General features: G+C 30.2%; 2 protein-coding genes across 3 annotated transcripts; one reads left to right on the top strand and one right to left on the bottom strand.

The window, feature by feature from the left end:
* LOC109348287 (RING-H2 finger protein ATL70-like) lies at nt 476-1,244 on the top strand. Its single transcript, XM_019588655.1, has one exon. The coding sequence runs from the start codon at nt 583-585 to the stop codon at nt 1,105-1,107; it is 525 nt and encodes a 174-aa protein (XP_019444200.1). The 5' UTR covers nt 476-582; the 3' UTR covers nt 1,108-1,244.
* LOC109348284 lies at nt 2,834-7,077 on the bottom strand. Of its 2 annotated transcripts, XM_019588650.1 has the most exons (5): nt 6,526-7,077; nt 5,703-5,858; nt 4,384-5,070; nt 3,428-4,171; nt 2,834-3,394 (listed from the first exon to the last, which is right to left on the bottom strand). In XM_019588650.1, exons 1-5 carry the CDS (start codon nt 6,859-6,861, stop codon nt 2,999-3,001), a joined length of 2,319 nt encoding a protein of 772 aa, XP_019444195.1. In that variant the 5' UTR covers nt 6,862-7,077; the 3' UTR covers nt 2,834-2,998. The 2 variants fall into 2 exon arrangements, with proteins under 2 accessions (XP_019444195.1, XP_019444194.1); XM_019588649.1 differs by having other exon boundaries at nt 2,834-4,171; nt 6,526-7,075.

The following is a 16,264-nucleotide window of genomic DNA, read 5'->3' as shown; positions in this document are numbered from 1 at the left end:
CCTATCCTCCTCCTCATCCTATCCTCGTCCTCATCCAATCCTCATCCTCATCCCCATTCTCATCCTACCCTCCTCTTCATCCTCATCCTCATTCTCATCCTCTTCCTCATCCTCATCCTCATCCACATCCCCATCCTCATCCTCATCCCCATCCTCATCCTCATCCCCATCCCCATCCTCATCCTCATCCTATCTTCATCCCTCTCCTCATCCTCATCGTTTCCTCTTGTTGATCCTCATCCTCATCCTTTCCTAATCCTTATCCCCATCCTCATCCTCATCCTCCTCCTCCTGCTCATCCTAATCCTATCCTCATCCTCATCCTCATCATATCCTCATCCTCATCCTATCCTCATCCTCNTATATATATATATATATATATATATATGAAAGAATGACATGTTCGTTTCACATCAAGATACAATATTGCTATGGTTGGCTAAAAAAACATCTAAGATTCTTCCACAACCAAATATAATAACCCTACATCCTTGGCGTACGCCACCATTATGGCTGACATAACCATATTTCTATTATCTCATTTATTCCAAACCCATCTTCTATAGAATTCCATCAACAAAAATGAACAACACCACTGATTCTTCTTCATTACATAGCTATATCAACCTCAATAGTTATGGCTATGGCATAGCATTTTCCATTGGAATAATCCTCCTCATTCTAACCATAAGCCTCACCTCCTATTTCTGCACCAGATCACAAATACTAACTCTTCCATCTTCTACTAGGAGACATGTTCCTAATCTTCATTTCCTTGAATCACAGCACTCAATAGTTGATGTTGGGCTAGATGAATCAACTATTTTGAGTTATCCTAAGTTGCTTTATTCTGAAGCCAAGCTCAAGAAATTATCTGATTCAACTGCAACATGTTGCACTATATGTTTGAGTGATTATATGGGAAGTGATATGATTAGGGTTTTACCAGATTGTGATCATCAATTTCATCTAAAGTGTATAGATCCATGGTTGAGGTTGCATCCTACATGTCCAGTGTGTAGAACATCTCCATTTCCAACACCATTATCAACTCCTATGGCTGAAGTTGTTCCATTTGCAAACATGCAAGATTCAAGTGCAGGATAAGTGTGAGTTTGTATCTAAAATGACCACATAAAATGTATTTATTTTTTATTAATGAAGGGAATTTTTTTTATGACTCACACCTTATAGTTTTGATATTTAGATTAATATATATGCATTGATAGTGTAATAGTCTTTTTTATTATTGATGCATTATTCATCATATATATATTAATTATCATTAACTCTTAAATTAAAATATTACACATACATATATATACATACATACATGAATCATGCGTACTATATAATTTGACTATGTAAAAAGGTGTATACTATATGGATATTAAACTCTTTAGGATAACTTTTACCTTCATAACATAGAGTACTATTATAAAAGTGCCACATATAATATTGCTATTTAATAAAATGAATTTAAAGATGTAGCATATTTATTTGTTCACTTTAAATATAAATTACTTCACTCTTGTGAAACATTTCCAAAGGATAAGATTTGGGATTGTCATATTTATAATTTCCCTCCCCTCCCATAAAAAAAATTGCATATTAAAAATTTAATGATGCTTTGATGCATAGAGGATTTCGTGTTGAGTTTTGGTGTGAATTCATTCGAGCACAAAATTGGTTGATTCTATATTGTAAATTCTTAGCTTGTACCTTTAGAATGGGAAAAGAATTGTTTTAATTTTGATTCCTGGCAAGGTATGTGGTTAGATTCAGATTAGGATTCTCTAATTTCAGTTTCATGATTTTTTTTACCTCATTTTTTTCCTCAGACAACTTTTTCTCTCTTCAATTTATGTTCTTATAAATTAAGTAAATATAATATAATAATGTGTTTCCAAAAAAACATTGAAGTCACAAAATCACCAAATTTTAAAATTAGAAAATTTAAAATCATGATCAGCTTAATTACCTGGCTAAGTAACATGATGCTGAACAAAAAAAATGGCTGCAACCATTAAATTAGTCATATATTTTCTATAAACCTAAAATAAGATATGCTTCTTTCTCTTGCAGTTCACAGCTAGACATGAAAAAACATAATATACATATGGTTTCAAACAAAACATAAAACATAAAACATAAAGTATTAATCATGTATTATGTGCTGCTAAATATTAATCAATTATTCCTTAATTATTTTCCAAGTATCGCAATAATTGAAACACCAAACTCAAGCATCATAAATAACAAATACCAAACAAACATTAGGGGGAAAATCGAGAAAGCAACAAAATTAAGAACCTAAGTCCATTGTCCTTAGTACCAAAGATTAATATGTTTTTAACACATTTGTAACTTTGCTTATGTGCACATAGGAAATGTTAGGAATGTGTTCCGGAAAAATTGTGGGTTCAAAACTACTCCACATTTGATGTTTTAGTTTTTTATAATTTTGCTTCAAATCATTTAATGTTTTATAATTTTAGAAATCAAACACGTTTGTATTCTATTTTTGAATAATTTCCTTATTTACTAATTCTCAATTTCACCCTTTATTTCTTTCTTTTTATTTAATATAAAATTTCCAATGTGGATTTAAATATGATTATTATATCAATTTTTAATATCATTTAGTGATTTATTAATCTTTGTACAAACTTTAAACCTAAAAATAATTTTAAATGGAGTAATGTGATTTTGGATTTAAATCCAAAATCCAGAATACAAGACCATAGATAACCTTAGATAGCAGGTTATTATTCACTTCTCAGATATAAAAATTAGCAAAACATGAATTACTTCACTGTAAAGTATAAACCCATTTTGAGTAGAAGTAACTTTGCATTAATCTAAACCAAAGACACAATGGATTGTTGTTAATAAACCAAACTGCTGGTAAGTTGGATTGGCTGATTGCCAATGCCAGCCTTAATCCAAGTAGTAAAATGAGTTAAAATATCCTCACTTTCTTCGATTTACAGTACGATTATGAAGAAGCCTCGGTTACTACTGCAAGAGCGAGGGTCTCCGACGCAACCATGGAAGCTTCGGCTACTGGAGTGGTCTCAGTTACTGCAAGAGCAAGGCTCTCCTGCACAGCCATTGATGCCTCTGAGAGTTGGGTGTAGTTAAACTCGATTTGTAGTCTATGATGAAGCGGCGTAGATGATATGAGACCTTTCTTGACATCTGCTTGCAGTTCTCTGATCGGGATTGCAGCCAAGAAACTCTTGATGTACTCTTTGCATGCTTCCTTCCCTCTGCACACAACTTCATCCTTCTCCGCCCTCTTCAATTGTTCTTCCGGCTCGATGACAGAATTCACCTCGTTACCCGGGATTTGCTGCATCTGTTTATCATTACGCTCTAAAACCGATGCAACCTGCCTGTCATCACGCTCTAATACCGACGCAACAGTTTGCTGCTCAGTGGTTGTTTTATCATCTGACGATTGAACATCTTGCATTTTTATTACTGTGTCGTTGTCAAATTTCAAGATGTATGCTTGATTGCATCCTTCATAAAGCCTCTCTCCTAAAGTGTCAATAATGTAATAAGCATCAAGTTCGACTTTGAGGATGAAAAAATGGTCATTCCAACTAACTATATAAACACGAGGTTCGCCATTGCTAGAGCACTCGTGTTCAGCATGACTGATCTCGTCCCAAATGTTATCAAAAGACATGGCACCATGCAGAAAGTCAAATCTCTCCTCATCCATCCCTTCTGGGTGGAAAAAACCAATAACGGACTTCCGAGGAACCACGGAAAGGGGACGTATCTTAGCTTGAATTACTGTTTCCAGATCAAAATGCTTGTCAGGGAACCGCTCTTTATAAGTTTCGTTATCACAAAGGTTCCTCCATTCTGAGGAGCCTTCTCGAATTAGACTATCAAACTGAGACTTTATGGGCATAAGATTACGATTGTTTTGGAACCAATCAGCAATTACAGCCACAAGAGCTGTACATGCACTCTCACCTGCTGCACGTTCACTGCGTTGATCAATTGCAGCAAAGAAAACCTGTGTCTGAAGCTTCATGTGGCCATCGCGGCTCATTACTTCTTTCTGCTCCCAACTCCCTACGGCAAAATTATCATCCCCAAATTCAGAGATTGGCGATCGATTAGCGGTCGAATTATCCCCTGTCCTGTACAACTGGCAGACAATGTGAAAATTAGTACCAATAACCTAATCGACAACAGTAGTGCAACATGAGATCCAGATATGTTCAGAACTCAAAAGTTAATTCCACTAATTCTTAAGCAATTATATGTCTTATATACCAATGGAGATTTATAAACTACATTTTGCGAGTTTACAAAGAAGGAAATAAGTCAAATAACAAAGAAATAATGTGTTTTGGTTACCCTCATAGAAAGGGAGTCGTCAGAGCTAAGTTGCCGACGGTCAAAATCTATGTCATCGCCACCTTCTTCTGCATAGGCCTTCTTTAACAACGGTTCTCCCTTATTAGCTTTGGGAGATCTGAAACGCATCTTCCTCTTCCTCCAAGATAGAAGTAAGTTGCGCTTTGAATTTTGTAATGAATAAGGCTCACAGGAAGACATAGTTGAATCATCCATCTGCGAACACCCAACATCTGACCTGCGATTGCTATAGTAAACCCAGTCCTCATCATCGCAGTTTACCCTCGTGTTGCAGCAAAAAGCACTTCCAGCATTTGCGTAGGCCAGTGATCCGTAATTTAATGGCTTCCTAACACTTGAATCCTCCTTTCCCTCATCCGGATCTCCTTCCTCGAAATCATCAAGTGAGTCAGAGTCCAAAGGGTGGTCGTACTCACCATCTTCACCACTCCTAGAACCCTTGCCTTCACTTCCATCTCCCTCGCGGGATCCCTTTTTCACTCTCCTGGAGGATACGTAATTTGTTAAGATCTTTACTTTCTTAAGACCAGCTTTGATTGCAGAAAGGTCATCTTTTTCGGCCAAGGTAGTTTCGACTGACTGGGCAGGAGGTGATTGCATAGGCACTACGGATCTCTGATTCATGCTTTCTTGAGCAGCTCTCAGCTCCACCAAGCTAATCAATATCTGCATATCGATCAAGAGTAATCATGTCAAGTACAAAAACTAAACTTGGATGGATGAATGATAATAATTATTCTATCCAACCCTAATTATATGTCATATTTATCTGATTCACACAAATTAAGAAAATTTGGTAAAACTAGTTATAACTCTCAAAATTATCAAAAAATATGTAGAAAGTTGAAGGTTTATTGGAATAGGGAGAGAGTAATAAATAGAATGTAATTATTAGAGGTATATTTGGTATGAGATTTAATACTACCCAAATATCACAATCCAACTTATATTTAAGGACAATGAAACCTTCTAAAATGTTTATAAATAGGGGCATGGCAGCATATGGTAGACATGTTAGAATAGGTCGGACTAAAACCGGTTTTGTTTTGGTGGATTTTATGAAGAGAATACAACAAGGGCAAGACCCGACAACACAAGACATCAGATTAAACGGTCGAACATTTTGATTCCACCGAAAAGGACAAAAAATTCTATTCAATCCTATTCTATACACAAGCCAATCATGCCAACCATTGCTGCAAATTACACCAACCTATATACACTAATTGTATGACATGAAAAAGATAAAACAAAACAATCAGAAAATAAAATAAAATAAAATTTGGGAAGGAACATACACAAAGTGAAGGAGCAGGCTCAACAGAACCAGAAGGTAGTTTGAGTGGAATGTTTAAATCAAAATCCTTTTGATCAGCTTGAGATGCCAATTCACCAATGTTCAGCAATGCAGTTCCAACAACAACAACCTTGTTTTTTGGCCTATGATTCAATTCCTGAAATGGAGAAAATTCCAAATTCTGTTTAGAGAAATAAGATTAAGAAAGACACAATTTAAAAAACTAAAATTATATACACAAATCATAGTGAAAAAAAGAGTCAACTACTAGATAAGCGTTTCTACATGAAGGATAAATCCAAAAAAAAAAAAGTCAACATTAATGTTATCAGTTACACATACATACAGATTAAACATGACCCTATTAAATGTCTTTTTTTTGTATTACCAGGCATAAAGTGTCTTTGTCTTTCAAGGTTGTTATTGTCTCTCCAACAAATGTCGGTCGGGAATCAAAACTTTTTACTTTAGATACAGCAGGGTCTTATACCAGTAGACCAACCCGTTTGGGTGTTAAATGTCGTTTGTCATACTCTAATTTTGTCAATAAATCAATATATAATAATTCAGAGCAAAATTCTCAAACAGAGACACGTGTACAAAGAAACAGATGAAAGAAAACGATGGAGACAAAAAAACCTAGAACATCAAATCCTTCGATCTTAATCGATAGTAATTCAATAAAATTTTATGATATGCAACAAATTGGTTTCAAAGAGATGCATAATTAAAATAATAATATTTTTTCTAATATTTTTTCACAGAATTAAATTATTAAATAATCACACATTTCGAAACAAAATTAAAGAGAAAGAAAAACTAACATTAAATACAGTGAAAACAATCTCCCAAGGTTGAAACGCATTATCCTTATAAGCATTAAGATTGCACACATGTCGAAACTCCTCATCCCATTTTACAACCTTGGCGGCGCCACCGTCACCGTCGACAAACTCCGCCTCCTTGGTAAAATTTCTGGCAACCGCGTTTCGCCGCAGAGAACCAAAAGTCAACTTCGGACCTTTCCACTTAATCTCAACCGTCAATTTGGAACCGTTACATATGAAAAGATCAGAACCGTTGATTAAACTCTTAACGATCAAACGTACCTCGTATTTTGTGGATACTAAAGGGCGCCACCTCATCATCTTCACAACCATTGAAATTTGATTATGTCGTTGAAGTTTAAGGTTTGTTTGGTTGGATGGTTAATTATTTTCAGGGATAAGAAAAGGAGAATGAGGAAGAAGATGAGTTAGTGGATCAAAAAATGTTGTTGCGATAGAGTGGCAAGAGAAGATGCCGTTATTTTGGGTTAAATTGAATTGAAAGAGATGACAAAACTAAACTAAACAAACGTGTCTCTATCTATGTTTCTCAACTAAGTTAACTTGGGTTAGTTAAAACCATGACGTGTGGTTTGGAGTTAATGCTTTTACTCACTATGGAAACGAATCATTTATCGGAAAAGAATATACTTACCGATAATATATGACTTTTATATACTATCGTTATAGAATTTAGATATTCTCAATTGATGAAAATATATTTTTCTCTTCATATTTTCAATGATAAAATATGATTTCGTGGTAATAAAATCATAAGAGTGTTATATCTTGTATTATGTATGTTATTGAGATGGGGATAAGAGTGTCTCATTTCATGTCTTAAACAATATGTTAACACGCAGATAAAATAAAAAATTTAAAAGCAAAAGTTAATAAAATGGGGCTGATTGACTCAGGATATAGAGTAAGATATCATTTATGACATGTAATTTTCATCCATATTATTGGGTGCTACGTGGCTCATTCATTAATGGAGAAATTTTTTACTCCTTGTATATCTAATCATTATTAATTTTTGAGGAAAACTAATTTTTATTCACTTCTTTATTGAATAAGAAACAGTCATTGTTTCTTCTATACATATTTTTTAACTGTGATGGTGTAACTAATTGCTATCATTCTTTTTAGATATTGTTTTTTTATCCATTTCTATTGATCTGTGGGTGAATCTTTCAAAACGTTAAAATGGAAGGTAATTCTATATTGACCTTTTAAGCAAAAACAAATTATGGCCTTATCTAAAACATTTATAACTTTATATGGATTTTTAAACGATGATATTTTGTACCTTATTTGATATTTTGTACCTTATTTGAAAATTGTAAATATTTGTAATAAATTAACTTAATTTTGTCATATTATGCTTGAAATCTTTTTGGTCGTGAATAAACCAACAAAGTAAATGTGCATAGGGCGGTGCCTAAGATAACATAAAATAGGAAGACATCAATCACTTGATGACAGTAGAACAAGCACATATCTAATTCAATATATCAATATTTAGTTCACATTAATGACTCTCCAATATATAAATTGAATGCAAATGACAAATTTATCTTTATGATAAAATTACATATAATTTATAATATTGGTTGGAATGATTTGGTGGTAAAATGAGTGGTGTGAAGGAAATGATTGTGGTTGTCACAATAATGGTATGATGAGATTATCTTTGGTGCAATGGTAGTGACATTCACAATATTAGTGGTGACTAGGGGCGGTAATATGAGTCAGCCCGGTCCGATTCGTTCTGACCCGTCTTTGGCCCGTCAAAGTATGGGTTGGCTCGGGTCGACCCTTATTGTTAAAATAGCTCAAAATGCCAACCCGACCCATATTTGGCAGGGCTGACCCGTTTTTATTTTATTTTTAAACACACATTAAAGCTTTTAGACAAAGATAAATAATTCAAACAATTCATAAATGTCTTTTAAAACAAAAAATCACAAACAAAAGACACAATCTCATAATAACATAGCATTAGTACAAAACTTGTAAATTCTAAACAATAAACCATCATAGTCTTAGGCTTTTAGACTCCTAGTTCACAATAGAGCTTATAACTCCTAAGTTTTAAAAAGTGTATAAGAATCAAAACTATTATATTATAAATCAATCACAATAAAGTATATATTACTCAATTTAATTTGAATTCGACAACATTAAAAATATAAATTGAAACTCAATCAAATTCAATTAATTTCAAAATGGAATCAAAATCAATAGGTCTGTTTGAGTTTTCAATTTTTCATTTCAATTAATTAAATGTTTAAATTTGATTCAAACACTCTTAATTGTCAGTGAAACTCCACCTTCTGATAACAAGTACAATAATTGGATAAGAGTGAAGATAGTAGATAAATACATAATGAGATATTAAATGTTCATTTTACAAAGAGAAAGAAGAATTATATACTTAAGGATTCAAACATGAGTTAAAATTATAAAACTTTAATCTTAATTGCAATGAGCAACATGATAGACAAATGAACTTTAATCTTAATGTTGGCCCGCCGGGCCAGCCCGGCCTGACCCTATATGGCCCGTCTAAAAATGGGCTTCTAAAACGGGTTGAATATGGGCTTTTGAGCTAAAACCCCCAGTCCGGCCCGCTAAAAACACATATCCGAACGGGTTAGCCCGTCGGGCCAAGCCCATTTTGTCATCCCTAGTGGTGACGACAATAATATGATCGTGATAAGGGTGAGAGTTATGATGATGTTAGATTAATGTAATAAAATGAGGAAAAATAATATACTATTTTTTACTGGTTATTCTCTTTTATCGAGTTAGCTCACCAAACTATGGATTACAATAAATTAGACTAGGTTATTCAATCCTATATATCTTATTATGAGAAAATAAAATTGCATCTAAATCATATCTATCTAAAGTTGTGTTATTATTTAAAATGTACTTTACATGTCTTATATTTTCAAATAGGGTCCAACTATTGTATAAGGTTGTAATGATAATATATATGGCTCAATCAAACACCAACATAATCAACATTAACTTGACTTAAAAATTAATAATATATTGATGCAGTGGTATTTCATATAAGAGGTAATCATACATCTTAAAATGGATTAGTTTTTCCTATTAAGAAAAAAAAGCCCCCAAATAAAAATGTGGAGCCTAATTACAATAATTTAAATAGACTCAAAACAAAAAATTAAAAAATAAATCTACTTTTTTTTTTTACCTATACATGAATCTACTTATCAAATATTGAACCACATGATGACTCAATCTCCTTTCACTTAGGAAACCATGTAAACCAAACATATTTAAATTCATACTAAGATAAGTAATAAATTGTAGCATTAATGAGAACAATAATAGTGTCTTAATTCTCAAATGACTTATATATATAAAACTCGTGTTAATATTTTAGTAGGAATAAGTATTTAAGTGAAGTTGTTAGACTCTTATTCTATCCATTTTTATCCAAAACTCTTTTCATACCAAACTACCCATAGGTTCTAAGATAATGTTTGTTTCATAAAAAGAAATAAGATCAAATTATTAGTTAATACAACAATGTCAACATTTCAATCATTATTGTAAAGGAAGAATGATGCATTTTGTCTGTGTTCAGAATTGAGAACGAGGCATGCAATTGTGAAACCTGTTTTCTCAAATAGCGTGCACAGTATATTTTTTGCATATTGAATTAGAAGTCAAATTAAGAAAAAAATGTAAAAAAACGTTTCAAATAAAATAATAAAAAAACATTTTACACGCAAGTCAATGGCTACAATTGCAAAGGGGAATCTTTTTTTATTATTAAATTGAAGAGCAAAATCTGATATTTAGATTATTTTTCTTCTCATTCAGAATTTCAACCAGGAAAACAGTATGCTTTCACATTAAGATAAGGACATCATCAAATGTCTTTTATTTTTCGGTGGGATAATAATCACATTATAAAAATTTATACACAATTAATATATTGTTCACTATTTATAATTTTATATGCATTATTTTTATGTAGAATCGATGATAATTAAAAATAAATATTTAATTGATAGTGTATAAAACTTTTACACTATAGTGTATACATGTTTTTCTATTTATTTTTTTTATATATCTTTTCAAATATGTGATACACAACGAAAATAAAAGATAAATAAATTGTAAAACAATATATACGATATTAAATATGGTGTACGTTTAGACTTTAGAGGTTGGTTGATGTAAAGATAATTAATTCCTCCTTGTTTATCAAAACTTTATATTATTAAAAATTATAGTACACTAGTAGTGAATTTAAATATATAATCTCCAAAATAACAAGTGAAATTATTATTTCAAAGCCTTTTGGAGCCATAATAGTGAAGCTTGTAACAATGGGGTAAATAGAATGTGATTCTTACATGTTTAGATTGTTGTAAATTGTAATGTCTCAAATGAAGATAGGAACATATTCTATGCACGAATGAAATTGTCATAACCTCACGTATTGAGAAATCAAGTATAATTATGCATGTGCTATAAGCTTGTTAGCTCCTCTAAGAATATATAGGTCAAATGTCAAGCAACGTTGGAGTAATAAATAACATAAGACAAAGTTGTCTTTTTTCCGATTTTCGGTTGAATACCAGCTTTGCGACAAATATATGTTCGAATTGCTCATACTCATATGTAGACAAATAATTTTCTCATTTTTTGGAGTTGAGATTGCGAATTTTTATGTTGGCTTGATTATTTTCACATGATAACATTGAGGTATCTTGTTTTATGCTAGTAGAATTTAAGCATCCTTTAATTTGGAGTAAAAAAAAGTGGAAATAGTAAATTATTTCATCTAGCTCACAAATATAATGAATATAAAATATTTTTCAAAATTAAATTGGCAATAAACAAAAATGCTTAACAAGTGTGTATGTGTAATTAGTACTTATTTAGTAAAAGATGTATTAGATTGGTGTATTGATTCATTTGTTCAATAAAATATTAAAAATATATTTCTCTATTTCCTTTTGACTTTTCCAAATTTTATTATCATGGACTAGGAATGTAATAAACTATAAACTAAGAAAGAGAAGTGGGGCAAAACTCGGTAGAGTGGAAAACTATGGTATTCACATTGAAATATGAAAGTGTGCATAAAAATAATTAAATTAAATTAATGATTTCTCCATTGACAATTGTATACCTCAAATCTCCCCTTCCTCAATCATGTTACCCATGATGTTTGACCACCTAAACAATATTATTATCTTATAATATCTATACATTATTATTATAAAGATTTATATATAGTTAGTATATTTTTTATTGTTGATTTCTATTTTTTTAAAGAATCAAGGAGGATTAAATAAATATATTTTAGTAACTCTATTGGCAATATTCTATTCTTTCTGCCAAAGCATCCTTACCTAATTCCACGGTCTAACCAAAGTGGGTAATAACATAATCGAGAAGTGCACATTGCAAAAGTTATTTCTTTTGCAAAAAAAACATTGTTATATTTTTATCAAAGTTCTATTGCTTTTTCTATCAATAAAAACTATTTTTTTTTTGTGGTAATATCAGCCATTTGAAAAAGGTAAACTGTATTTTTTTATACACCTAGATAATATTAAAAAAATATAACTTAAAATTTGAGTCTTACATAAAATTTACTACAAAATTAAGTTTGAGTTATTCATTTTAATATATTTTTGTTTAATATTATATTGAGTCTAAATATTTTTAACTCCCCTATACAACATCACTAATTTATTCCCAATTATTTTTTTAAAATTATATAAGAGTATTAATTAACATTCATTGCGTGCTAATTTTAAGAGTCTTAATAATCAAAATGCTAATATGACACAATCACTATAAGGGATGAAAATGGACTAAACTCTCTTTCATCACAAACACATTGTTAAAAAGTTACAGTTTTTTTATTACTGTTCTCATTTCTCGAGCCTCATTCTCAATGCAATTCATCGTTCATATACACCAAATAAATAGTTCAATGTTATGTATTAAATATGCGTCAACACCTTACATATATTTATTATTAAGTGACCTATGATGTTTGGAAATAATATGTTAAAAATTGCGGTGAGTCGGTTGGATAAGAACCAATCATATCTTTGGTTTAAATAATACATGATTTAATTATGGTTCAATCACACAATTTAATAATGAATTTTATAAATAATCAATCACAATAAATTTTATAAATCAAAGATGCAGACCACAGAGAAATACATAAATAAAAAATACATGATATAATTATGGTTCAATCCCTTGGAAAACATGCTCTGTTGTTTTGTGTTTTTATTACTTTTTACTTGTACTTTTTTCTTCTTTTCTTGGAGTGGATTTCAATGTCTTGTTAGGTGTAACCTAATTATTCATGAGAGTTAAATTTTCTCTAATAAGTTATAACATAGAAGAATTAATAAATGAAATGGGAGTTTTTTAAAATAAAAAATATGTAGATTAATCATTTAATCTTGAATTCAACCATGAAACATTGAGGGGTCCACTCACTCAACTTTGTTTCTCCACCTTGTAAGGTCAAACACACACATATCTATATATGTCTGTGACTTTCCTAGACAAGTTTTTGTGTATGTTTTTCCTAAGAAAATACGTGTGAACTCGATCACATACATTTGTCCATAAATACATAATATGTGGATTTAAAGTGTGTATATCGTACCAACAAGTTGTTAATCTAAGAGTGTAAGGTCCTACAACTTTTGGAAAATAAAAATGTCAATGCTCGAATTATAGGAGCAATATTTGTTAAAAGAACAATCATATACTCTAAAATGGATAACACTAATAGTAGAAAATAAATGAGTATATCCAAAGTTTAAATCTAAGCTCCCTTTAAAACAAAGAAAATAGGCCAAAAATTATCACCAATACAAATGGGCTTTGTAGCTCATAAACTATAAAGGCCCAAAAAAGAGCAATAGACTTGTTCACCAAAATAAAAATTGAGTTTTATCATAGCACTATAAGATTCACACCTCACTTTTTTATACAAAAAATATGTTTTCACTATTTTCCTCCATTTCTCGTTTAACACCTTATTCTTCTTTATCACATTTCTTCTCCTCCCTCATTTCAAACCCCATTTAGGAACTTGTCCACATCTATACATGTAGGACACATATGAAAAAGTCAATTTTATTTATTCACGAATTTTAAATAACCCATAAATTTATCAAAAGCAACAATCCAAATTATGACTTCATAGCAAAATATTGTTTTTATTTAAATAATTGATGTATAATAATAAAGAATATAAGTTTAATATTTATACATTATTCATCATATGTATTACTTCTTTATTTAAAAGTCAATAATATTATGTAAAAAATTCTTATATTATCACGACATAAATATTAAACTTAAATCATATGTAACCATAAATAAGAGTTTTAAGTTCTTTTGATATTATTATTTCTGCATATAAAAGCAACATCCTTAATTCAAAAACTCTATTACTTGTTGGCCATGTATTTGTTCCCCAAATTACAAAATAATTAATGTTGACCAATTGTGTTAACCCAATCAAAAAAAAGTTAATCCTAAGTAGTGTGGTCCATGGAGGATGATGATACACTTTGCTGAAACAAGTGCATAAGTGAGTCTATATAGTTTCGTACTAAAGATAGACATTTTCAGTCTTTATTAATCAATTGAAATAAGATTTCTGTAAATATACGTATATATGTATATACATTTATTCTTGATCCTTTACAAAATTTCGATGAAAGGATTCCTTTCCTAACCCAACGCGAAAGTAAATGTCGTCAACTCCGTTTGTTAGAACAGCTTCCATTGAGTCTCTGCACCTATCCTTTTTATTTTCGCTTTCTGAACTTTTCTTTGTTTTTGCGAAAAAACGGGATTTGGCTCAGGATTGCCCATTGTCAATTCCAGGGTTTCTCTGAATTTGAAAGTTATCACTTGGTAAGTTTCCATACCAAGGCTCAATCCAGATATGGGAAAATAATATTACATTACCCAAAAAGTATAAGTTGTGTTACTCTCCACTACTGGAATAATGTTATAAAAACTGGTTCGGACTGACAATCCAACTAGTTTAACTATGAATAAGATATCCGACAAGTTTGAACCTCTCAATTAATTGATTTTGCATCAAAATTGTAATGATTTGGTTTAACTTGATTTATTTAAATATAAAATGGGTGTCTCGATTGGTTGAATTGGTTGTATTAATCAAGTCAATAAAAAACTAATTGTTTTAGACAAAAAAGTTGACGTATGAAAAAATTATTTGAATTTATTTGTAGTTATATTTATTGGCTTATTTTCTAACAAAACCTTATTAAACTTTAAACTTATTTATAAGCTTCTATTGTAATTAAAGCATTAAACCTATGTTGATGATATTTTGTGTTTATTTGTGAAATTTTGTAGTACTTGAACCTTTTGTGATGATTCATTAATTAGGTATAATAGTTTTTAAATTTGAATTAGTAAACACACAATTATTTAACAACGTTAATTAATATTATGAATTTTTAATGTAAAATGTTTTAATCGGTCCAACGAGATTCATTGACTCACTACAATTATCGAGTCCTTACCTAGTTCAGGTTTAATAACACAGTACTAAAAAGTCAAGTGTTGGAATATTAAAAGGAAATGAAATTTCTTTATTTTAATTTTTTATTAGAAAATAATTCACAAGAGATCTAAATTCAAAAAGTATGGGTAACAAATGCATTTAGATAGTAAGGGAGGAGTGAAATGTTTTATTCACCCATTCATATAAATATATTAAATTCATATTTTAAATCTTCCCATTCATTTATATTTAAATTTAATGATGGATTTCAATCTATCCATAAATTAATTTTTTTACATTGGAACTAAAAAGATAGTCATCATTTTAAAATTCATTATGTGAACGTAGTATGTTTTAAAATTACTTCAAAAAACGTGCTTCTTAATTTTTTAAGAAACACATTTAGAAATTGATTTTTGAAGTTTTAAAAATATTATTTGCAACATTTTATAACCATGTAACGTTTAAGATTTTATGAATAAAATTTTAAGAAATATTTATATTTTCTATATATTTAAGAATAGACTTTTAATATTAACTATATTTACATGTCATACCATTAATTCCACCATCATTATATGAGTAAGTGTTACAACAAATATATTCTGAATTTAATACAAAAATCAAAGTGAGAATGATAATACATATAAGAAAGTGAGAGTTAAGATAATAATTTAAATTGAAAAAAAAAGTACAATGTTTATGAATGCTCAATTTTTTTATAATTGAGTACTCATCTGAATAGATATATTATTGGATATATATAATATTTTTAAAATCATCTATTACTAAAACTATAGTTGAATTATATCCATTTAAATATTTTAACTTGAATGAATTTACATGAACTATAAATTATAAATAATTTTATCCTCTCTACCTAAATCATATAAATTCTGATACTCCAACTTATTTTAACAATATCTTACCAAATGCTTGCAATACAATGCTAATAATGCGTTAGGTGGAAAGTTCACTTATAAGAAATTTGAATTAATTAACTTAACCACAAAAAATTGAATTCATTAAAATTTACTAAATGGTAAAATTACAATGACTACCATTTGGAAATTCCTTAATCTCATTTATCTATTTCATTAATGACTTTTTTCATCATTATCTATTTTCAAAATTTTCTTACAAACTTTTCTCCATAGT

This window comes from Lupinus angustifolius, chromosome LG05, assembly GCF_001865875.1.
Source record: "Lupinus angustifolius cultivar Tanjil chromosome LG05, LupAngTanjil_v1.0, whole genome shotgun sequence".
Lineage (NCBI taxonomy): Eukaryota > Viridiplantae > Streptophyta > Magnoliopsida > Fabales > Fabaceae > Lupinus > Lupinus angustifolius.
Note: the sequence above shows the minus strand (reverse complement) of the source record. Positions and strands in the feature narration are given on the sequence as shown.